The sequence below is a fragment of the Alligator sinensis genome, unplaced genomic scaffold, assembly GCF_000455745.1.
Source record: "Alligator sinensis unplaced genomic scaffold, ASM45574v1 scaffold86_1, whole genome shotgun sequence".
Classification (NCBI taxonomy): Eukaryota; Metazoa; Chordata; order Crocodylia; family Alligatoridae; genus Alligator; species Alligator sinensis.
In genome coordinates, this window is record NW_005841971.1 from 3,144,953 (window position 1) to 3,170,325 (window position 25,373).

General features: G+C 41.8%; 1 protein-coding gene across 1 annotated transcript in view; it reads left to right on the forward strand.

Annotated features, from left to right (window-relative positions):
- The window catches only part of EEPD1 (endonuclease/exonuclease/phosphatase family domain containing 1), a 94,048-nt gene that overhangs the window by 36,712 nt on the left and 31,963 nt on the right, over nt 1-25,373 (forward strand). Inside the window, exon 2 of the mRNA XM_006020859.3 lies at nt 7,221-7,272. Coding sequence (XP_006020921.1) covers nt 7,221-7,272 — 52 coding nt within the window. The remainder of the gene's footprint in view (nt 1-7,220; nt 7,273-25,373) is intronic.

The window sequence follows — 25,373 nt, forward strand, 5'->3', positions numbered from 1 at the left end:
GTTACTTTCTGTGGGCTTGGGCTCCCCACCCTGCTGCCCTTCCCACAGGGTTTTCATGGCCCGGCCCAGCAGACAGGACCTGGCATGGCAGGGCAGGGTGGGGAAACTCATTGCTACTGCTGGGAGCCACATGCCATCCTGACGAGACACCCCCTGCATGCCTGGCAGCAGCAGGGGTGGTGGCACGGAGTTGTGCCCCTCACTGCTGCCGGGCGGGCAGGGGGCACCTTGCCAGGGTGGTGAGGAGCTCCCAGTGGCTGCAATGAGCTTTCCTGCCTGCCCCCACTCTGCCCTGCTGTCCCAGGTCTTGCCCACTGGGCCCCAGAGGCCGCAGGGGGAGGGCAGGGAAGCAGGCAGCCCACCCCCACCCCCCACAGACTCTGCTCCAGCCATGCTGCCCATGAAGGAGCGGGAGCTGGGTTCTGTGCTCTGCTCTGCCACAGCAGTCCCCTCCCACAGGTGGCAGGTGTGGGGTTAGGCACTGCTTTGGGGGGCAGGAGGCTGTGGACCCAGGTCCCTGGCCCCATAGCTGTGGCATTTGGGGGCCCTCTCCAGTAGAGCTGGGGGGCAGGGGGCTGTGGGTGGGGAGTGAGGGGCACCAGCAGTGCTGGGGGCTGTGGCTTGTGAGTACAGGGCCTAGACCTGCATCCTGGTGAGTGAAGGGGGTAGGGGGAGCTCTGATTTTTCCATGATAAAAAACCCAAAATCAAATACCAAAATTTATAGGCACTTAGAATTTACTTTATTATAGTGATTGAAGCCCAGGTAGGCTTCCAAATTGCCTTAAAATTGTAAATATATCAATAAAATATTGTGTTCAGTTGATACCTATATATATAATGGTGTTTCATTTTAATTGCGGATTTGGGGGTTTTAATCAAAGAACTTGTGTTTTTATCAAAGAATTTGTGATTTTTTTTTTTAAACGGAAAAAACCAGGATCCTTGGTTATCAGTTCCACCTACGCAGTTTAGAAGAAGCAGCCTCGATTGAATCGATTCTGCCTCTGGCTTTTTGACTGTCTATACTTAGCCTGAAAGCCTAAACTCAACAGCCACTTCCCCAGCCATAGAGAAAGGGTGTGTTGTCCTTAATGGTCTGCCGCTCTTCTCCATTGTGTCGGCCAAAAGCCAAAGGGACCTGTTGGGTTTTGCATTGTAGCCCATGTGTTAATAAAACTGGGTTCTTGTTATTCCTGTGGGGAAGTGAAGTATCTAGGGACTCTTTACCAAAGCATGTCAGCTGATGTTGACTGCTGCAGCAATTTGTGTGTCCTTTTAGGTAACAAGGGCTATTGGTGCAATGGGACTGTTTACATTTGTCTGTCAGTCTCTCCCTTTTCTCCTGTGTCTCAGCATTAAGATAATTAAACATTTGGGTCAGTTTGTGTGCGTTTATGAAAGGGATTGTATGACATAGAATTGATAGCTCAGGAAGTCCCTTACAATCTTGTGTTTTAGGTCATTTAATCTAATTAAGGGGTGCGTAGGGCAGGCACCTGCAGTCAGCTGTTGGATTTATAAATTTGACCCTAGGTAGCAACATAGCTACAGGGTCTTATTTCAAGAGCAAAACATTTTTTGGAAAGAAAAAGTTTGTGGATTGCAGGGGGACCTTTTAATAGTAACATTGTTTGCTTGTACTTGAGTGGTTTTGCATTAGACAACTTATAATTATATTTGTGATGCTTAAATTGAATGTGATTCAGTAAAGAACTATGCTGCAAAATAGGCCAGAAAAACAAAGAGAAATGAAACAGTATTTCTGTCCGTTGTTAACTTTAGCCAGGATCATGTGCTGACTAATGGAAAGCATGAGGTTTCTGGAGAAGCTTAATCACTGAACCAGGATTTATAGCACTGCATAGTGAATCAAGATCAATTTATCCAGCTGCTACAAAGCAATAAATGGGCTGGTGTAGAAAGCAGCAATGTCTGGACATCGTCATTGTTGTTCTTTACTGGGCTTGCACTGTAATCCATCCAGAAATAAGTCGCAGTGCTCTATGTCTGTCCAGTAAGTTGTACTGTTTCAAGGATTACTGAGGTCAACTGCTTTAGAGAAGGAATCAAGGTAGGTGGATTGATATTGCTGCAGACTGATTGCACTCTGTGTATTCAGGGCCAGTATTGCATGGGGAGCAGAAACCAATTGTTTGGGGAGCTTCCACACCAGTTGCCATGCCAGTGCACATCAATCTGGACTTCCAGGAACCATACAGCTCCAGTTCTACCTCCCAGTTGCTTCTGCAGAGCCCTTGGATCTCTGCAAGGGTGTTTATATTTTGTCTGCATCTCTATCCACCAAGTTTGTCCTACAAAATTCCTCCACCACCTCTATGCTCTCTCCTGGAATGACCATGTTTTCTCAGTGTCCTCTTCTAAGCACCTTGAATGACTACAACTTGTTGTGCTCCATTATACCAAGCTCCAGTCTAGTAGTTTTACCCATGCATAGTGGGGCTGGGATGATACGGGCACTAAGGCTCACGGTTGACAGCCCAGGGATCGCAAGTTCCTGGCCATAGCAAAAGCGCCTAATGAGATTCCAACAAATCTGCAAATTTTGCTAAATACCTTGTCACAAGGACATGAGAAGGAAGGAAGGACCTGTGTATCGGTGGTTGTGAAAATGTGGCATAGCCAAGTAATTTTTTGTTCCTCTATCTTTTTGTTAGGGAAAAAGCAGGTTAGATGGGCAGAGCAGTGCATGCAACAGCATGATTTGATTTAAAGCCCGGTGAAATTGTTGGAAAAGCTCTCCCATTGTAACAAGCAAGCGTTGAATTACACCCCATATGCTTTTACAGTGTCTGGTAATTTGGACCACAACATCACTGAAGCATTCTGCCTAATAGAGGTTACAATGTGATAGGCCCTGTGATTATCCCTCTTGTATAGGGGTGATGGGTCCTAACTAGAAGCATGTTATGTTTGGAGGTTGGAAGCTGAAACAGCTAAGAGCCTTTGAAGATCTCGAATCAACATGTAAGGGAAACAACGATAGATTTAGTTTAGTACTATCAGTGTGTAGGCAAAAGACTGTTAAGGAAGGATTGTAATATTAAGCTAAGTCATAGAGCTCTGATTATTCATTTAAGCATCATAATTAATGCTTTGGAAACTCTATGGCTTCCCTGGGGAGAGAAAATGATATATCACCCTAGGTCAGAAAACCTGAGTCATGTTTCACCATGGTAGCACTTCGTGTACACACTTTTATTTTTATTGCAGTAGCAGAGTTCTTCAGCCTGATCATTGCATATTCTAGCAGACTTCCAACATGCTTGTGGAAGGATGGATAGTAATTCTAATAAGGCCCAGTATCAAATAAATAATTGATCTAGTTAGTAATTGAATGTAATTTAAAATGTAATCAGAATTGTACCATTGTCTTATAGCTTAATATGATGTTATATATTGAAAAATCTACCTTCAAGTTAGTGATGTGAGCCAGCTGCTCCAGGAACAAAAAGTTGCTTCAAAAAGTATATTTTCCCCTGGACTTCAGTCTTGTGCCTTTGCATTCACATACAATGAACTATAATCAAAGAAAAAAAAAAGATTTGTTAATGGCAGATACCAACAAATTAGATATCAAGTCAGGTTTCAGGCAACTAGTTAAAAATTCTGCTTAAACAGATTTTTTTCTCCTGCCATCAGTTAACAAAGTACTTATGTTCCTTTCTGTCATATCTTGAGTGAGGCTCCAGTTCTGCAAACATCCGTGCATGTGAATACAGTAGTTTAACATGAGTGAAGTTATGCAAGTGCTTAATTGTTCACAGGCTTGTAGCTATAGGCCAAGATTGTAAAATTAGGTCCCCAAATTAGTAATCTATCTGGCATTGTTATGAACTTTGGAGAGATGTGAAAACTAGAAAGGCACTAAAGCACAGACACTATTGTGTTTAGGATTCATATTATAACAGTGCTTACAGAATAGCGTGGAAATGCAGTAAAAGCTCCTGATTTCATCCTTGTGTTTTGCCAGCTACTGTTCAGCGAAGCTCGACTTGTGCATATAAGTACATAAATAATACACGAGGTATCAGAACAGGGTGTTCCAAACCATCCAGCATGATTCCTGAGTTTTGTAAGAACAAGAAAATTTCTTGCTGAGTCTCAGGGGATCTGGCCTTAAACCAGGCTCCTCCTTGAGTCATGTGTAGGGGAGTTTTTAAAAAAAATGTTTTTAAATATGACATGGCACTGGCTGCACTGACCAGCCATCTCTGTACAAAAAATATGTTTAAAGGGAATTGTAATAAACAGACTCATTAGTTTTTAAGAGAGGTGTCAAACTCACCTCCTTCTCCAGGCCGGATCCAGCCCAGGGCATGGGGTAGTTTCAGTGGTGGCAGCTCCAGTTTCCCACCTGGGGGACAGAGCAGGGATGACTCCAACTCCTGTCATGTGTTGTGTGTCCTATGCAAGATCTGGAGCTGCTGCTGACACCTCTTTCACGCCAGGGTGGTTCTAGCTCCAGCACAGAGCACAGGGCAGTGACAGCTCTGGTTATGGCACGCAGAGGCAGTGAAAGCAACTGGACTGGAAGTAAAGAGCTGGGGCTGCTGCAGTGGTGACAGGTGAACTGGCTGAAGGGCGACTGGAGCTGTCAGCTCTTGCTTGCTTTCCTGACACCAATCACCATGTCCATCAGGGCCCAAGGGCACTGAATTTTGTGGCAGGCCACACCCTCCCCCACACGCCCACCCCAACTCCTGGTGACTTGCCACAGTAGCCCTGCAGGCCCGATAGTGCGACTATGTGGGGTGAATCTGGCCCCCAGGCCATATGTTTGATACCCCTGGTTTATAATAACGTCTCAGATGAAGTTATTCCAGATTGTGGAATAAGCTCCCTCCAGAGGTGGTGCAATCACCAACCCTGGAAATCTTCAAGAGGAGACTGGACAGTCATTTTACTGGGGTCACTTAATCCCCAGTTATCTTTCTGCTTGGTGCAGGGGGCTGCATCTGATGATCTTCAGAGGTCCCTTTTGGCCTTACAGCCTATGAATCTATGAATTCTCACATTCGGTTTCTCACTTGAAAGGAGCAGAATGGGACCAAGTCCTTCTCTGGAGTGAATCAGCATAACCCCATTTGAAGTGTAGACTAATATAAATTTAGGTTGGGACTGTCTGAAACCTTACTTTAATCCCCTGGATTTTGTGCATATGGGGCTAGAGTGAAAAAAAAAATGTCAATAAACATATGGCAGGAATTGGGGTCAGGATTAGTACTAAATAGGGTTCAAAGAGCTGAGGCAGAGGATTTATCATTGAAAGCAGAAAATGGACAGTGGGCAAATTACAGTCAAATTCATAGTGACAATATAGATATTCAGGGAACTTCTGGAGGGACGGGACGTATTTAAATCAGTTGGTCCTGACGATCTCCACCCCAAAGTGCTGAGGGAATTAGCAGAGGTCATTGTGGAACCCCTGGCATGGCTTTACGAGCACTCGTGGTACTCTGGTGTGTTGCCAGAGGACTGAAAAAGGGCCAATGTGGTTCCCATTTTCAAAAAAGGGAGGAAGGAGGACCCAGGAAACTATAGGCCAGTTAGTCTTACCTCGATCCTGGGTAAGCTTTTTGAGAGAATTATCCTGGCACATGTCCGCAAGGGGCCAGCAGGGGAGAGTATGCTTAGGGGCAACCAACACGGGTTCATTAGAGTCAGGTCGTGTCAGACCAACCTGGTGGCCTTCTATGACCAGGTTACAAAATACTTAGACGCAGGTGTAGCAGTGGACGTAGTCTTTCTGGACTTTAGGAAGGCCTTCAACACTGTCTCTCACCCTAATCTCATTAAAAAACTAAGGGACTGTGGCGTCAACACCTACACAGTCAAATGGGTCGCTAACTGGCTGGAGGGCCGCACCCAGAGAGTGGTGGTGGACGGGTCTTATTCGACCTGGAGGGATGTGGGCAGTGGGGTTCCTCAGGGCTCAGTCCTCGGACCCGCACTGTTCAACATCTTCATCAGTGACTTGGACGAGGGGGTAAAAAGCACCCTGTTCAAATTCGCAGGTGACACTAAGTTGTGGGGGGAAGTGGGCACGCTAGAAGGGAGGAATAGGCTGCAATCAGACCTAGACAGGTTACAGGGGTGGGCAGATGAGAACAGGATGGGTTTCAGTACTGACAAGTGCAAGGTACTGCATCTGGGGAGGAGGAACCAGCAGCAGAACCTTGTCATGCATCCACAGATGTATCTCAAGCAGGTCCAAGGAGGTGATCCTCCCACTCTATGCGGCACTGGTCAGGCTGCAGTTGGAGTACTGAATCCAGTTCTATCCCTCCTGAAGTGCAGCGTCCTAACTAGAAGCATGTTATGTTTGGAGGTTGGAAGCTGAAACAGCTTAAAAGCGCTGCACTTCAGGAGGGATGTGGACAACATGGAGAGGGTCCAGAGGAGGGCCACTCGCATGATCAGGGGTCAGCAGGGCAGGCCCTACAAGGAGAGGCTAAGGGACGTGAACCTGTTCAGCCTCCACAAGAGAAGGCTGAGGGGGGGATCTAGTGGCCTGTTACAAACTAGTCAGAGGGGACCAGCAGGCATTGGGGGAATCCCTGTTCCCGAGCACTCCCAGGAGTGACTAGAAATAACGGCCACAAGCTGGCAGAGGGTAGATTCAGACTAGGCATCAGGAGAGGCGCTACTTCACTGTCAAGGCGGCTAGGATCTGGAACAAACTTCCAAGAGAAGTGGTGCTGGCTCCTACCCTGGGGGTTTTTAAGAGGAGGCTAGATGAACACCTTGCTGGGGTCATTTGACCCCAGTTCTCTTTCCTGCAATGGCAGGGGGTCGGGCTTGATGATCTGCTCAGGTCCCTTCCAACCCTACCAACTATGAAACTATGATATAGGACCAGTTCCTCCATGCTGGTCTTGACTAGTGATGATTTCACATCTTTATTTGCCTGTTAATTTAAACTATGCAAATACGATGATCAGTGCAACTGCTCTTGCATGGTGAATTTGAATATTCTTTAATAAGTTAGGAACCAAAAAATCTATTTAGGGCAGCTATAACAGAGCAAACAACAGTCCCTGCCCCATGATTTATTTAAAGACTCCTGCTTGTTGTATGTAACATGTTTTAAAACTTTTCCGAGGGAGAGAGTAAGAGCAAGATTTCAGTGATGATGGAACTGGTGTTTCTGAAACACTCCCCATTAAATGATTCATTTTTCATGTTTCTCTCTTACAGCATCAAGCTCTTGGCTGTGCAGGAGCTGACTGATAGAGATGCACTGGAAAAGGTATTTTTAAAAATCTTTTATGAAATGACAGTAATATGTATTCAAGCTCCCTAATTTTTTAATATCAACAGCTCTTCCTAACATTTTATGAAATCATATAGCATCAAATGTAAACAAGTAGCCCTTCTTTTCAGCTCCATAATACAGTCTGTCAGAGAAACAGCATTTGTTGCAACCTGACTATATTCTCTTGGGATGTCCCTACTTTAAAGCACAGATTGAAAACAAGTATCTGTCTGATTCAGTATTTCCAAAGCTGTTCTTGTTAGTGGCTAGGGGAAGTATATGGTTTATGAAATGACAATGAGGAATATCCTAAGACAACGTTTCCCAACTTTTTCCAGCCCAAGGTACACTTAGATTAATAAAAAATTTCTGCGACACACCTGTTAAGGCATTCCCCATCCTCATACCTATTGTAGCTCATTGCCATGGCAAAATTCTGTTAATTTCTGATGGCACACTTTTGTGCCATGGCACACTGGTTGGGAAACACTGTCCTAAGAGGACATGAAGGCTCTATTTCTGTCCATTGTCCCTTAGGAGAGGGCACAGAAGACAACCTGAGCCATGTGGGGCAAAGATAGTTTAATGCACTGATAGCAGTAGTAGAGGGGCCACTGATGCACCCCCAGAATACAGGGCATCCCTTTAGGTATGTGTGGGGGGGGGGGTAGGCTGCACCGGCCGGCTCAGCCCAACCCAGGGCAAGGGGGGAGGGCCGCGGCGGCCTGGCCCTTCAGAGTTCTTATCGCGCTATGTGACTTTAAGTATTGCTACAGGGGGGAGGGAGGGGGTGCAAATGCAAGCAATGGACCCGAGGCACCAGAGACCCATGGTACATCACTGATAACCTGTCTACACTAGTGGTCCTACAATAAAGCTGTACTAATTGCACCAGAGAGAAGCTTTTGCCATAAATTGCCTAGTTGTACAAGGCCATGCATCTACAAATAGCCCATTTGGAATCTTAGTAAGTAGATTTTGGGGGTCATACACCCAGAAGTCAGAGTTTTCCTGCACATCACAATGGTTGTACATTTTTACTATCTCCTTCAGTAGGCCTTCCAAACACAAAAGCACGTTAAAGAAACTTTTTTTCCCACAGAGGAATCAATCATCCATCCTGTTTGTGGCCACCTTTATTTACAGCTAGCCAATCAATCCCTTCATTTCATCTACTCAGTATTCTAGAAATAATGGGAGACTTAGCACACGCTTTTGCGAAGAAATAGTTTTATCACCCAGGATGAAATTCACTCCAGCATAGAGGGTCTGCACAAGTGATATCTATGCTTGGGTTTCATTTGGGATTGATTTCACTAAAGGTGTTTATCCACGAGGTGCTTAAATTAATGAGAGGCTTTTTTTTGTTCTAAGTGAGCATTAGACTACTCTTGAGCAGGACTCTTGAGCAGGACTTCAGCTATGGGCATCATCAGAAAATATTAAGTTGATCTCTCTCATTTCTTTTTAAGTGAGAAAATCTGTCCAGACATTTAGTCTGGCTAAACAAAATAATATTATCAAGCAAGTTTATTGTACAGTGGTTTATGGTGGTAGATCATGCCTCTTGCATGTAATTTTGCCAACCGGTAAACCAAAGTTTCCCATCTCTTTAGCAGATATCAGTGTACCTTTTGGCAAAATGCCTTCCAAAACAAGACCCACCAAGAAAGAGTGACCTCAGTGCAGTGTGCCTTGCCAGCCAAGCTATTGTTTGTAACTTTGCAGGAAGCTCTCCATAAAGGCTTAACATCAGAAAAACGATCTTTCTAAATTAAGCTCTATGAATATTTTATCTCTGCTTTCATACCATGCCAGACTTACAGAATTTAAAAGGCCAGTTTATCCCCCTGAAAAGTAACAATGTGTGTTATATAAGTACAAATAAATTTGCCTCCCCCCTCCCCTTTAAGTATTAAAAAAAAAAACAGTAATCTTTTACAGCATTCTGTGCACTGTCTGTTTGCAGAATCTGTTCATCTTTGGAATAGGTACCTTGCCTAGTCTTTGTAAGTAACAATTTATGCCTATTGTGCTGGAGAAATAAAATGATTCTTAATAATAATGTCTTCTAATAATCAGAGAACTGGAGAGTTCTTGGCTTTTTTCTCTTTTTTAAAAGCTATCTACATTTTTCATAATGCACAAGTACTTTTTTTTGGACCCTGTCACATTTTCTTACAAAATATTTATTAAGATTTCCTTGAACATTGGTATGCTGTTTTTTCCATTTTTTAATAGATACTCGTGTACTGATTTGTTTTATTATCATAAAGCCCTTAGGTAAACATCTGTGGGGGAAACTGTCTACTACCTTCATCCTCCCTCCCTCTGTTCCTTGGATCATGCAACAGCTTATATCTGTGCTTAATTTTCAAGACTGAGATTGATAGCAAAACCCCATTGAGGGATAGAGAATTAAACAGGGTCAAGGCCTAGATGTGTGAAAATCATCAATGAGGCGACAAGTTTTTTGTGATTTATTTATTTTTTTAAGTGCTATGGAGTTGTACGAGATATTATTGAACGTAAGGAACTGACAACATTGGCTATGCTCAGAGCAGTCAGTCATGGCTGTTAAAAATGTTGGGGCGAAGGAGTACATGGTATTGTCGATGATGGTGTTAAAACTGGAACAACTTGTGATAGGTTTTGACAACCCCTCTTGAAAGGACACTGTCAAAATAACAAGGGATCTATTTGTATTATTTACCCCCAATATTGATTATTATGAACAATAAAGTTTGTCTTTTATTTAGTCTCCTGTGTGACTAGTTATGTGTTTCCCTTTTGTGTTTTTCCTAGTTAGAACAATGAAAAGAGATTGATCACTTTTATTTTCAGGTCTTCATGTACCTGGGGTTTATATATGTGGAAATTTATAGTGCATGTAAAACAACACTGCAAAAGGTCTACGGGTTTCTGCTCTCAGGTTTTGTAAAAAGTTTAAATATATAAAAACTAATTTTTTATCCTAAGTTGAACTGAGAGATTCCCTTTAAATCCAGCTTGCTCCACAGCATCTGCTCTCGTTGCAGGGATCGCTTGGGGACTCTGCCAGGAGGGAATGTTGCATGGGTTTCGTGAGAACAAATTGCGTTTGATGTGATCTCACAATGAGCAAAAATTACTTTATTTATCTTCCATAGGACTATTTGCACATGTAGGTGTCACTGAATGCAAGTGAGAATTGTCAAATTGGACCTGAGGAGGACTACAATCCTTTGCCCATTCCCATTGAAAGCAATACAATATTCTTGATGTCAGTAGATTAGGATTGATTCATATGAGCAGCATGGGCCTTTAAGAGTTTTTTTTTTTTTTCTGTCTGGGTTTGAAATGAACTGGAAATTCATAACAAGCTCATTTGTTTTAATTTTGGCCCCTATCCATTCAACACTTTAAGCACATGCTTCACTTTGAGCAGGTGAGTGCTTAATTGATATCAGTGATGTTAAGCATGTGTTTAAAAGCTTTGCTAGATCATTAGGTAGTTTGGGCTCCAAAAAGTATTTTATCTCAGTCCTGAACTTCCAGATTAATATTTTTATTTCTCCTTTGCTCAGTGTACTTCATCTGTCCCATGACTGGGCTGCTTCCGTGAATGTTCAAGTTGTAGAATTCTTGTTCCACTGTTTAAGTGCTGCTCTCAATCATGTTGGCTCTGACATATATGGATTATGTGATGCCAATGTGTGGTTTCAAGGTTTTGCCAGTTTGTGTTTATGAAGCTTGCATTTCTCATGAGTGTTGAGATTACTTAGAGAGGAATTTTGGAATAAAGTAACTCTGGAGGAGATTGGGTAGCTGACAGTGCGGGTGAGACAGTCAGAGGTTTACAACACCTCTGTAAAATGCAACGTGGATATCACTGTCCTGAAGGATGTTTTGTAAGCGCTCTCTATGTAATTTACATTTTAATAGTATGAAAATCATTTTGTACAGTCCCTAATTGAAAATGAGAAAGTCCAGTGTTTTTTGCCAAATTCTTTTTATATATGTTTAGTGGAAAAAAAATTGCTCCCCAAGGGAAATGCTCTCCTTTTGGTTTAAAAAGAACTCTGTTTAGGTAACTGACAAATTGAACTGCATAGCCAACAAGTGACATTCCATCTCAGTTCCTGTTTTCATAACGAAGCTGCTGTATACATTGTCATACACAATAGGAATGGCAAAATAGTTGTATTCATTGAAGCCAAGAGGACATGCAGGAAAAATATCCCCTGGGAATTCCTCTGCCTCTGTTTTACAAAACAGACTTAACACATTCTCTTTAATGAAAGGAATATATTACCTATCCAAGAGCAAGCATGCTGATGGTAAAATCTCTGGTTAAAAAAAAAATCTTTATTTGGTGCAAATTAGCTCAGTTTAATTGATTTCAGTAGAGCTAGCTCAGTTTATACTGGCTGAGTCTCTGGGCTTCAGTAGGTTATAAATTGACAGTATGCTTCACTGTTACAAATGCTGCAGACCTCCATTTGCCCAGCATGGCATGTTTTGCCAGTCACTCTAAATGCCATCCAATTTATGTTGTTGATGAGAATATGCATTTTCTCTAGTAGATATTTTAATGCATCATATGGTAGTGCCAAGGGTGAGCAAAAGCCCATGCATAGTTTGGTCTAATATGAGTAGCGGGGTGTACACAACTCGAGGAGGTGGCCAGCCAATTTTGTGGGCTGATTGCAGTGAGGACTTTTCCTTCCTCTGATTGGCTGAGGAGACCTGGCAGCCTCACACCTTCCCACTGATTGGTTGTGAGGGCTGTGCATCATGGGACCTTGCCTCTTGCCACCTATTGGCAGAGAGGGATGGGGCCACATGATAGGGGCGATAGCCAGTCAGTGGTGAGGGGCAGCAGCTATCTTGGCTTCCCCATCATGCTGGCTTGCCCCCCTTGCCTCCCGGATGAGCTGTGTGGCTGGGCCTCAGTTCCATGAGGACTGCTGGCTTCCTCTGGGGAGCCAGCATTTTATTTTAAGTAAGGGTTTTTGGGGGGGCTTTCTTGCAGATATCACAGGCATTGCCTGATTTTGTGATTTCCACACAATCCATGAATTTGTGATTTCAGTAGGTCCCTAAATAGGATAATTTTAGGCATATGCACATTATAGATGAGATACAAAGCCAGCTGAAGTCAATGGAAAAAAACTCAATTTCAGTGGACTTCACATCAGGTCCTAAATGAGATTAAATTGCCTCACAGTTGTTTTCATCTCTATTATGTATATATATATATTACTATCATTAAAGAATTTCTTTGGAATGTAGCAATATGAATCTGGAGTTTTTATTTAAAAAAAAACTAGTAAGGTTAAGGAACTAGAAATATTCTTGATAGTCTGCCAAATATGTTCCCAGATAGTATCTGAGCTGTTTAATATTAGGTTTTTGATGACATTACCTTTTGAGGTTTAGGGCCTGAGGTTACTGAAGAAAGTTAAGTCAGTTTATAACCATTTTTGATAAAAAGACTTGTTGCCTGTTTTTAAAAGTGTGCTTATTTTAGAGAAGTTACCGTCGGCCACTGCTTTCCTATTTGTCTGCTATATTAATAAACATGTCTATCTGGTGGTGTGCTGGATTACATACTATGCATAGAGCTAGAAGAGTCAGTGAAATACAGTGGGAATTATCTTGAGAAATCTCTGGTATTTAGTGGATGAAATGTGTCAGTTACATGCATATTGATCTTAATGTATATTTGCTTGGGGGAGATGCCTTTAAAACAGCGATTCTCAACCAGGGTACTTTGAGATCCTTTCAAGGATGATGTGAGGTGCAGCACTACGTTAGCACTCTAAAGTGTGCAAACATGATTCAAGTGATAAACCCAGAGATTTCAAATAGGAACCCATAGTATTAATAATATTCTGCCTTTTCTGAATTCTTTGCAACAGGAAAGCTGCTTGATTATTTTTCTGTAGTCAAAAAAGAGTGAAAACTAAGATCTGGCATTTTCTGAGGAGTGCCTTGAGTCTATCTAGGGGTGCCTCAAGTGAAAAAAAGGTTGGTCATACCTACACATGCAGTTTATGCGCCCCCATATGCATCTGAATGTATACCCATTGGGAGCAAATTTGCTCCTGGTGGGAGCTGTTCAGTCTAGGGTTGCTTCTGCCCTGCTCTGCCTCCATGCAGCAACCAGAGGGAGCTCCAGGCTCCCCTGGCTACCAGCTCTGGGCTGGTAGGGGGCACAGGGGCTGGTCCTGATCTCTGCAAGGTTGGGGAGAGCTGTCCTGGCTGCCAGGTAGCTGCCTCCCAGCTGTGGGTTCTCATTACCATAGTATCTAACCAGTTCACAATTACTAGTATTGAAGATACACTGGAATTATCATCACTTTATAGATGAGAAATGGAGGCACAGAGTGCTTACATGACTTGGATGAGGGCCGTGCACAAAGTCTATAGCAGTCAGCAAGCTGATGCAAAGCCCTTGAGACCCTGTCAGTGGTTTGACTACAAGGTTATCTTTTCTATTTGTATGTTTAATTGACTTTAGCAGAAGTTGCACCTACTTACACTAGGATTGAATTTAGTTGATTCTTCTTTGTGTCACCTTCTGTAAACTGAAAGCCATTCATATATGTAGCATTGGGTCCTGAAATATTTTCTCACTCCAGAGTCTCTCTCAACATGAGCAAGAAGTTTAATGAAAATAAGACTGGGGCCTTAATTTCTCATCTAAAGATAACTCCATAGCTCATAAACAATACTGTTTACACTAACAGAGAAGAAAGGCTGAGCTGCAAGTTAGTTGAGAAGGTAACAATGCTTAAAACTCACCTTTCTTATTAGTTCCTCTTAACATTCAAGCATTATGCTCTCTGTAGTGCTTCAGCATGGCACCATGCTCTAGCAGTTAGAGAATAAGAGTTTAACTCATCATGCGACTTTTGACAAATTAGGCAAACGCATTACGTCTTAGTGATCCAATCTGCAAAAAGATGAAAATACTATTTAATGATGCTGTTCCACCAGGGTATTGAGATTGTATCACTTTGTATTACCAAACGATGCCTTTATACTGCCAAAATGTTTTGAGGTCATTGGATGGAAGGCCCTATATAATTGCTAGGAGTTATTTCTTTACATTAATACATTTATGCCCATTGCCATTTGTGCCGCATTTAGAAAGTTTTGAATAGTTGCTAGTAAAGATTGTGTACCCTTTTATAATAAGGTTTGGAGGATTTCCTCCCAAAGAAGTCAAGGAGAAATATCCTACTCGTCATGGAGAAAAAGTAACTTGTAAGAATTAAATTAAAATTTCAGAAAATCCTATACATGCATACTTAAAAATTGTAGTAACAATTGCAAATGAGACTAAGTATGTAATAGTTTCAGATGAAGCAGCCCCCAAAGGCCTAGCACATGTACTAGATTTATATTTGAATCATTTGCTTTAAAACATTACTTTGAGTGGGAAGCTTGTGAAAGATGAAGCTATTATATGAGAGTCAAGAAATCAAATTATTTCTTTCTTAAGTCTCTGTCATTTCACATCTTTTTCATTGTCAGCCTCAGGTTTAGTATACCATTCCTGAGAGTACATATAGAAAGTTACTCTATGACATATCATAAATCTGAACATTAAATTTTATGACAGTACACTAGCAACTTGTTCTATTTATTTATGGGGGGTTTTGGCCTGGGGACAAGAGCCCAGATTGTTAGGATTTTTGCCATATTGCCAAAATGGCCTGAAACATCTAAGGAATTTTTTCTTAATTAAATCTTTCTTATACTGCAACAATCCCAAATAGGAGTGGTTAAGTCTTTTTCTTACAATACAGTGCTGACTTTACTGAAATAGTTAGTCATTTGATGACCCAATCTGTTTATCAGAATCCATTTATTTAAGTGCATCTATGAGGTACCAATATGGTGGCATCAGTTTTTGTGATCAGAAGGTACATCTACATGAGACACTTTACTGTGCATTAAACTAATCTAATCTGCAGTAAAATGTCACTTGTGTGGGCCGGGAGCGGTCCGAGGCTTTCGGGGGCACGCGGCCCTGGCACGTGGGTCGGGGAATTCAGCACGGCGGACTAGAATTAGGCATGGACGCGTAGAGGTTGATTAAAGATTATTTTACTTACACCGTAGATGGTCGCAGTGCAGGCAGGAAAACTTGCTTGCGTTGCAGTTACAGATAGAAAAGAAGAAGAGCGGACAAGAGTTCTAACCGCGAACTCGGGTCCAAGGCCGGCTGAGAGCTCTAGAACCGCGAGCCCGTTGAATCAACCGGACGAAATAACCCGAGAAGAGCTCTGGATACCACGATGAGAGTCCGAAAGGTGACTCTCCATGAGCGCGCAGGGAAGGGTACGTCGAGGGATCAGGCGGCGACGGGGAGGGGCTAGAGGTTGATCAGGCCCCTATATCCTTTTTAAGGCACACGCTGGGTTCGTTAAGCTCCACAGCGCACTTAGAGTTCTTCACGAGATGTGAAGTCCTCCTTCTCCTCCTCCAACTTGGGAGGAAACTGCTCAAGCCTCTTATACGGCTAGCAAGCCAATCGCTAGCCGCCATGTGGGAATAATTTAGAAACAGCCTGGAGCTCTGTCTAGCTGCTGCAGGACTAGGCTGCTACTGTCAGGCTCAGTTTTCTCCTGAGAGAGACATGTGTAGACATGCACTGGGGAGCGCTTTAATGAGCCTGAATTTTCTGCGTAGAAAATTTAGGCGCATTAATTGCATTTGTAGACGCACCCAAACGGAGGTTTCATGATACTACTAGGCAAAGTTGGCCTTCCACTTGAATTACTACGTGTTGACCTATAATAAAGTCAGTTTTCTGATTTGTAAAACTTTAATTTGAAAATGTTTGCATTTATGTGTGTACTGTTTGCATGTTAGTATTATTGTATTAAAAAACAAACAACCTTAAGCCTATTCCTAAGCCCTTCCATTATCATTTTAGAATCTCTCATATAGTCCCTGCAAATCTATGCATCATGCTGAAGCTTTGACAAGGTTTTGGACAATTTCCTGTGACCTTAGTTTCATACATAAGCACTTATATAAGCAGAATTCAGCAGCAGTAAATCATTGCTTAAGAGAAATGTAAATCCAAGCTGCTGGAGTACTGAAGGCATTTCTGAATGATGCTTTATAGGTCTCACCAGTTTTGGTTTGTTTCTTCATGAGAAAAAGTTTTCTTTGAATAAATCAGAAAACGTTTGGTTTGTTTTCCAGAAGCAATTGTTAAAAGCTCATTCTGCTGAAATCATTTTTTTAGCTTGGGTTTTTTAATCTCTCACTGCAAGAAGAGGACAGGGTAATGAGTGAACAGGTGGCTCCTCAGTAACCCTGATGGGTAAAGATAAAGGAAGAAAGCCTATAAAGAAATATCAGTGAGGAATAGAATAGAAATCCCAAACTAATACACATCTTGTATTAGACTAAACTGAGGGAAGGAGGGAGTTGGCTTTACTCTCTGAGGGTAGATACGGCACTTAAAATTCCTTTATTTATGTATTTGTTTATTTATTGGGGTGCATTTGCCATTCATGAAAAGGGAAGGGTCTGATCACACTGGCTAGAAATAGGCAAATACCTAACAACAGTGGACAACAAGGCACCCCTCAGAACATGCCAACTCTTAGCTTTCCCTCATTTTTTGGCTGTAGAAAAATAATAGAGCAATTCTTTTGCTAGGAAGAACTCAGACCACAATAGGGCAGAACGTTTTTACACACTTAATTCCTATTTTAAATCTCTGGGTTTATTTTATGAATCGTGTGTGTCGGTGCACCTAATGATGCACTATGACACTGCATCACCCTTAAAAGGATCTCATGGCACCCCAATATGCCACAGCACCCTGGTTAAGAATCGCTGCCTTACAGGTTTGCACAGAAGTGTCTTTTCAGCGTGTTTACTAGTATTTGGATTTGCATGGATAGAAATTGGTTTCCTTTCCAAAAGGTGTTTTTGTGAGGCATGTCTAGTTACAAAACTTAAAAACAGGAAAGCAGAGTGCATGTTGTAAGGGAGAGGTTGTTAGTTGCAGGATTTTGTCAGAGTGATAGAGACCTGGTGTCTAGTCTACCAGTATATTCCTTTCCTAAATTCAGTCCTGGAGTAGGTATCAGCCTAATTATTCACCTGTTGTTATGTAGCCAAGGTTCTGTTCACCAGCACCATGGTGTCTACATCTGACTACCCATTGAGGGAATGAGGACTGTGTGCTTCAGACTGAATTAGTACTGTGATCCTTCTGAGATTATTTTACTTCATTTCTTTGTATCAGCTTGTTCTCTAGTCTCTCACCAGCCTTTCTCCTCCAGGCACCTTTCCCCTTTTCTTTCCTCTGGCTTATCTTCTGTATAGCTACCTCCTACTATCTGATTTTTTTCATCTTGTAGGATCAGGTTTGTCCATAATAAGCCAAGAGGCGTGCTCTTTATTTGACTTCACACACCAGGATAATGCAACCATCCTGGGGGTAAAATGTAGCAAGTGCATGACATCATGAAAAACTAGCACATGACAGTTTAAGACAGGAAGCAGTAATGATACGTCAGATTGAAATGACAGGGCAAATAATGACAGGGTAATAATATATATAATTGTATTATCATTTGACACAGGTGAGCAATCTCCTAATGCTTGCAGAAGTCTTGTTTAAAAAATGTTGCCTGGGACAGCATCATATTCTTCTCATGAGGACTAATTGATTCAGTGTTCATGCAGGAATGAGGCTGTGTCCTACCAAATCAGTAGCACTTGAGGTTTCCTTGGTAGCTTCTCATCCACAGAGTAGTCAGGACTAACATGGGAATATTGAGAGGATCTGTGCACCTTTTACCTTCTCTCACTCTCCTGCTTCCTCTAGTGTTTCTCTTTTCCCTTCAAACTCTAGCACTCCTTCAGGCATCTAGATGTCCCAAAGCTAGCTTAGGACACAAGGGAGCCTGCTTGTTCTAATGGGCATTGTGTGGCTTGGCTAACCAGCAGTCAGACTCTTTGCTTCCTTCCAAGGCTTTTCTACTGTATCATATCTTTTGGGTCCTTTCAGACATCATTTTCACATGCACACACCCTGGAAATAGTTAGCAATAGGAGGAAGCTTGACAGAACAAGGAGCAATGGTCTCAAGTTGCAGCAAGGAAAGTTTAGGTTAGATATTAGGAAGAATTTTCTCACTAGGAGGGTAGTAAAACACTGGAACAGGTTACCCAGAGAGGTGGTGGCAGCTCCATCCTTGGAGGTTTTAAAACCGGGCTAGAAAAGGCTTTGGCTGTGATGATTTAGTTGGGGATGGTCCTGTTTTGTGCAGGGGGTGGAACTAGATGACCCCCTGAGGTCCCTTCTAATCCTAACGGTCTATGAAGCAATGCCATGAACCATAAGTAAGCATCATATGTGTATAGTTTTCTCGTTGCAAGAAAGTAGGCAGAGAGGTGACTATAAGCAAACCAGGGTGATGGCTCCTGACATTCTATTAATAAGGTGTCACAAATTTATCTTCTCTGGTAATGTAGCTGGGACACTCCAAGAGACACTGTGCTTACAGTTGTTCCTCACATGGAGGTGAACTGTAGCAAAGTTAAAATGTGTGTGGGGGGGGGGGGGGGGGCACCAGCTCCAGACACCAAGTTAAGGGAGGCTGCAAAAATAGCAGCTGCCATGCTGCCGACCCAGTTGCTGCCACTGGCAATCTGTCCACAGATTCTGTTCTGTGTGCCCCTTTCCAGGGCACAGAACTTCCCAGTTACACCTCTGGTGGTGGACTTTTAGCATAGCTTTTGTGATAAGTGGGTCTAGTGGGTTTGTGACTCTTGTCAGGGTGTGAGCTATGTTTGTTCTAGATAATATGAGCATCATTATTCCAAGTCAAGGAAAACAAGAAACTGTGGAGACACAAATGTTGCGGGCTCTTTTGTTTTTCTTTGTAATTGATAGAAATGGCATTCTGACCTTTACAGTTGATCATAATGGGGAAAATAATGGGGAAAAAGGGCACAGGATAATAACTGTAACTCTAGACAGACCGTTTTTTATTTTTTGTAGTGGCAGGAACAGCACAATATCAGGCTAAATCAGGTTTTAGTCATGTAAATGGATTAGTAATGTATTCTCTCTGTACAGGGAGCCAAACCATTAGGATGGTTTAAACAAAATTTTGCACAATTGAAGCACAGAAAGTTCATTCTTGAACTAGGCAGAAAAGAAGGGAGACAGAAAATGTTATTTTTCTGTCCCTCTTCAGAATAATGTACAAATGAGAGAATGTTCTGTTCCAGCAAGAAGATCATGTCAAATCAGGGCTCTTGAACCGAATAGTAAAAGGTGTGAAAAAAGTATGATCAGGAGGGGATAATATGAAATGTGAAAAGGAAAAAAAAGTGTGTGTGTGTGTGTGTGTGTATATATATATATATCTCTCTCTCTCTCTCGCTCTCTCTCTCTCTCGCTCTCTCTCTCTCTCGCTCTCTCTCTCTCTCTATATATATATATATAGAGAGAGAGAGAGAGAGAGAGATTTATATCTATATCTAAGAGGTAGATAAATTTTTCTGAGTAGAAACTGATTAGGAGCCAGATTTATATAGTTCTGCTTACATCACTAGGGACCTACTTAAATCACAGTTTTCTGATAAATAAAGAGGGGTTGGAGTGTTTTTATAGTTGTGATGGCCCAGGAAATGTACAAGAAGGAAGAATTTTGTGTATTATCTTTTATTGGACCAACTGGATAGTTGGAAGAGCTGTTGGACAGGCTTTCAGGCATCAAGCGACCTGGTGAAAGCTTGTCCAACAGCTCTTCCAGCTACCCAGTTAGTCCAATAAAAGGCATCACAAAACATCCTTGCCTTTCTTGGTAACTGAAGGCTTCTGCGCTTGTTGATATTTCTCTCTTGGTGAGATTACAATGTTTGTAAAAGGAAGGATATAGAGACAGAAGGATTCATATGGGTTATTAGATCTGTTTTGCCCCGTTATACCTGCTGGGTATCCTTGACTTTTCATTCATTTTAAAGTTGAAATAATGAAATAGAACTTACTGTTTTTTAAACAGCTTATCGTTCATTATGTGTATCTCGCCTTAGTTTAAACAATGTAATTTTTCATGCCTGTGGAAAAGAATAAAGCTTTGTGATGCTGAAGAGACAGGGTAAACATAATACTGTTAATTTACATTTTTTTTTCTTTTTTTTTAAAGCAATTTTTCCAGAAATTGATGCAATCAGGATGGTGTAATATCTCACTTTCAGTTTCTGGTGTTTTGTTTATTTTCTCTGTATGTGTTGACACCACATTGAATTTGGTAATACAGTATTCTCCAAACTCTAGAAATGATGATCAAATTGAAATTAGGAAAGGTTTCCTTTAAATCAGTTTCTTTTATAGGTCCTAGTCCTACTTGTTTCCTTTTGGTTTGTTCAGTGCAGTGCTGAAAGCAATATGAAGGTAAACAGATTAATGGTAGAGCATGATAAATTGACAGAGTTTCCTTTTTGTTCTTTATTCTGGCAGCAAGAAACTAGTTCTTATCTTTTTATCTTGAATTCCAAAGGACATTTTCCTATTTGCCTTGCAAATTAAGGGCTAGGTTCTGATAATCTGACTCACTTTGAGCAGTCGCATTGATTACTTGATGAGTAAGGTAGTACTCAGGGTGAATGTGGTCATTGGAATCTAGTACAGGTTTCCCTGGCTTTATGCAGGTTCTGTATGTGCGAATTCGCTCTTATGCAATGACCCTTTTTATACCAAATATTTGTTATATGCAAGGTAAATTCACTCTTATGCGAGTTGTGTGGTAGATGCCCATGGTCAGCTTTGTGCAGTGCATTGTGGGAGTGTCATGCACCAAAATATAGTCTCCTCTGTGGATCTGTGCTCCTTGCTTGTTGTCTCAATGTATTTATGTAGTTGCTATCCCCATTTATGATAGTGCCCTGTGCTTGTGTGTACTGTCTGCTGTTTGTGAGTACCAAAATTGTCTGTAAAAGTGGTAGAAATGGGTCTGGGGGTCAGTATAGTCAAGATCTTAGAACATATTCGTTACATTTTAAAGTGGGTTCCCTTTATGCGAATTCAAGTTATGCGCTGTTTCCCAGGAATGCATGTCCAGCATAAAGCAAGAGAAACCTGTACTAAAGTTTTCATTCTGCACCACTGAAGTCAGTGGGAGTTTATAATTGATGTCAGTGAGAACCGGGTCAATTGGTAAGTGTACAAGTTTGAGTAGGTCTGTGTCTTCCACTCGTTGACTTCAGGTCAATCAGTACCTTGTGGGATCAAACTCTGTCTGTAAATCCTGTTTAACATCTGTTGCACAGGATGTTATCTAGTGGTGAGTTGTGCCAGAATAACTTAATAAAAGGAAGTGTAAATTTGCCTTTGCTAAACGTACAGCAGCTACTATTGTAGTAGATTTCACTTTCTGTATTTGACATTGCTTGGAGCTGCATCCATGGTGGTAATTTTTTAATAATATTTCTGAATATTCTGGTATAGCTTTACTGTTCTAACAGTATCACTATTAGGATTCCCCCCAAAATAAATATATCTTTCCAAAGAGAACATATACAAGAAATCCTATACAGTAAAGGTAATTAATGCTTCCCTTTTTCTTCTTTATATTGAAGAGTGACATTCTTATCGTTCATAGTCATAGTGATATATTTATGCAGAACTAAATAGTGATTTAAAAAGTAGTTTACAAAGTTCCTTGCAGCCTCTCCAGCCCAAATGTTTATCATTTTAAAGGCAAGAAGAGTAATACTGAGGAATCTGTGTGCGCCTTATGTTAAGCAGAACTTGACCTGTTAACTTGAAGTGAAATTGTCAGCATGACTTGGAAGCAAACACAGATAACAGCACTGTCCTAACTCCTGTGATTTTCATTACGAGTTTCATTGATTTTTTTTCTGTTAAGCCCCAGTTTTTGGAGTTATGGGATTATATGGGATTCATGGCTTTCATTTAAAACCAACAAGCTAATAAAAAACTAAAGGTGAGATTCTGTTACATTGAACGTATCCAAATGGCTATGTCAGTGGCATTTTGAACGCTTCAGCATAATTTGGAATACTGTTGCCCTTGTAGTGTAGGCATGTAAGTGTCCACACAAATACTGAGCATGGGCAGTGGTATATGCATTAACTGGGCAGGCATGCAGCTACACACTGAGTAGGCTTGGCATATAAGTCATGATTTTCTGCCTGGAAAAAACATGAGACTAGTGAGTGTTAGATGCTGGAGATGAGTGCCTCAGTGAGATGGCTGCTTCTCTAAAATGGAGGGGACCAGCATTCCCTCTGAGCTGTGCGGTGTGTGCGGCTGCGCAGGTGCACTCATGCCGTGCTGCCAGGAGTGGCCGTGCCTGCCGCACAACTTAGAGGGAATGCTGGAGGACACCCTAGGTTCTAACCTGGACCCTTGTCCCAGATGGGATAGACACTTCCCTGGTGTTCTTTATCCCTTTTATCCAACAAATATTCAGTGCTAGGTGCACTGGGTCAGTTCCAAAAAAAGGCCGGAGAGAGCCAATGCCTGGCTTGTGACCTGCTTGTTAGAACACTCCTGTGGCAAGTCAGAGGCAAAGCTTCAAACTCCCTTCAAGCAAATGCTCTAACCACTGAGCTGCTGGGACTAAAGTATGGGCTGGTACTCCTCCTGTTTTGGTTTTTTTAAAGGCTTTCTGGGTGTGTCTACACAAGATGTTTACTGCACAATTACCTATGGACCCCTGCTAGGCTGGAGTAGATTAATTTACAAGTACTATCCTGCTGTAAAAAAATCTGTAGTAATGCACATGTAGACACTGGAGGGGCTGGCTGGGGTACGAGGGTGCTTCAGTGTGGGGGCTGCCTGCCAGCTAGCCCCACACTGAAGCACCCTTGTGCCCCAGGCAGCACACTGAGCTGGAGGGAGCTCCCTGGGCTGGCAGGCTGACCCCTGGGTCCCCCTAACAGCTGGGGTTGCTCTGATTCAGTTCTGCGTGCTGTGCATGAGTAAACTGCAGAGTTTATTGATCTGGAGTTGTTTGCTCCCAGACATGCCATTTGAATGGTGTGCCTGGGAGCAATAAACTCCGGAGCAATAAGCTCCAGAGTTTATCTATGCAGTGATAGCACATATAGGCATGCCCTCAGATTCCTGCCTGGCCAGTGCATAGCCTGCTATAGATGCTTAGTAGCTGAATTGGATGCTCACACATTCATGATTCATGGGTAATAGAGTTGCAAACTATGTGCAAGTGCCACAAATGCCACTTACTTGGCTTGAAAACTGCCAGCTGGACGCACAGAGGAATAAAATTAACTCCGAAGTTTCTGAGCTTCATGACTGCAAAAGAGGTGGGAGCCCCAGAGATGCAAAAAGCAGAAGGCAAATACAAGAAGGTTTTTGTATGTTTTAAAAAAAATTAGAACTTTTTTTCTTTGGAGACAGATTCATGCTTTTTGAGCATGTGTAGTTAAAAATTATATGGGGATAAACGAATGTACAAGTATGTAATCATGCCTTGAACACTGGTATTCTTTAGCTCTCTTTGTATTTATATTTTATTAGATCACACTGTGACACAACGCACAAAAGTGTGTCCCCTCCTTAATCTCAAGGCTAAATCTGAATGCTTTATAGTCACCCTTTTTACAGCCAAGTGTAATATCTGGATAACCATATGGCATGAAGTAATGCCCCTAAACAGGAAAATAAGAAGACCCATTTGTATCCACTTCAGAGGCCTGTGTGTGTTGAATGTCTCTCTTTCCCCAGTTGGACAGGAGTATTTACACCCCAGTTCAGCATATTTTTTTCAGGAAACCATGTAACCATTTACTTAGGGATTTAAATAACTTTCTTCATAATTATCCAATTCTAATTTACCGTTCATTCATTGGAAGAACTTCTAATAAACATGGCTGAATCATGTTTGAGACAGATGTCGAGCCAATAATAAGATGAAAGGTGTCTGGCATACTTGAGATTATATCGGCTTTCAATCTCACAGCCCCATCCACATACAGCTGGTTTCAGTATTCATCAATTGTATATCCTCATTTTGGTTTCTTATTCCAAGGCTGTTTCTTAAATGTGCCAGAATACAAAAGCTATTTTAACAACTTATCTTTGTTCTACATGCTATATAGTATTATCCAAATTAAACTCAACTGATGCTGGGGATAATACAATTCAGTAGAATACCTTTTAATTATATACAGCAACTACAAAACTCTTTTTACAAAGAGAGCAAGAACAAGACTATTAATTACACTGACTCTCAGCTGACAGAAAAGGAAAAATGATTTATCGAGTAGTATAAAAGGAAGAGATTAAATGTAAAAGCATTAAGGGGAACATTTCCATTGTCTTGTCTTCAGAGCTACACAAGAATGCAAACAAAACCGTGCACTCACAGAGCTGTACCTGTTTTCAGGGTGTTAGTTTTTTTTAAGAGAATCCCTATCTGTGTGTGTCTGCAAAGCCAAGGCCTGTTCATATGCTTGCAGTTTTTAATATGCACCTGAGGCAGGGATGATGAGGCCTGGTGTTTATCTCTAAGAATAGACACAATAGTTGCAGTGAGAAGATTAGCAGGGTACTGTGATGGGGGATTGAACAGTGTAATAATAAAACCAGCCAGTCTCCTTGAGATCCCAGGCTCTATTGTGCTAGGTGTTGTACAAACATATATATCAGTCCTGTCCCAAAGACTTTATAGTTTAAGAAATAATAAACTTTGTTCACAAGGATTTCATAGATTTCATAGACATTAGGGGCTGGAAGGGACCTTGTGAGATCATCAAGTTCAGCTCCCCTACCATAGGCAGGAAGTCTGCTGGGGTCAAATGATCCCAGCAAGATATGCATCCAAATGCCTTTTGAATGAGTCCAGAGCAGGTACTTGTGCCACCTCTGTAAGGAATCTGTTCCAGACCCTGGACACTTGGACTATAAAGAATTTTTTCCTTATGTCCAGTCTAAATTGGCCTTCCAGAAGTTTGTGGCTGGTAAACCTAGTTATCCCTAGGGGAACCCTGGTAAACAATTGTTCTCCCAGATCCTGGTGCACCCCTCTTATATACTTATAGGCTGCCACCAAGTCCCCCCTGAGCCTTCTCTTT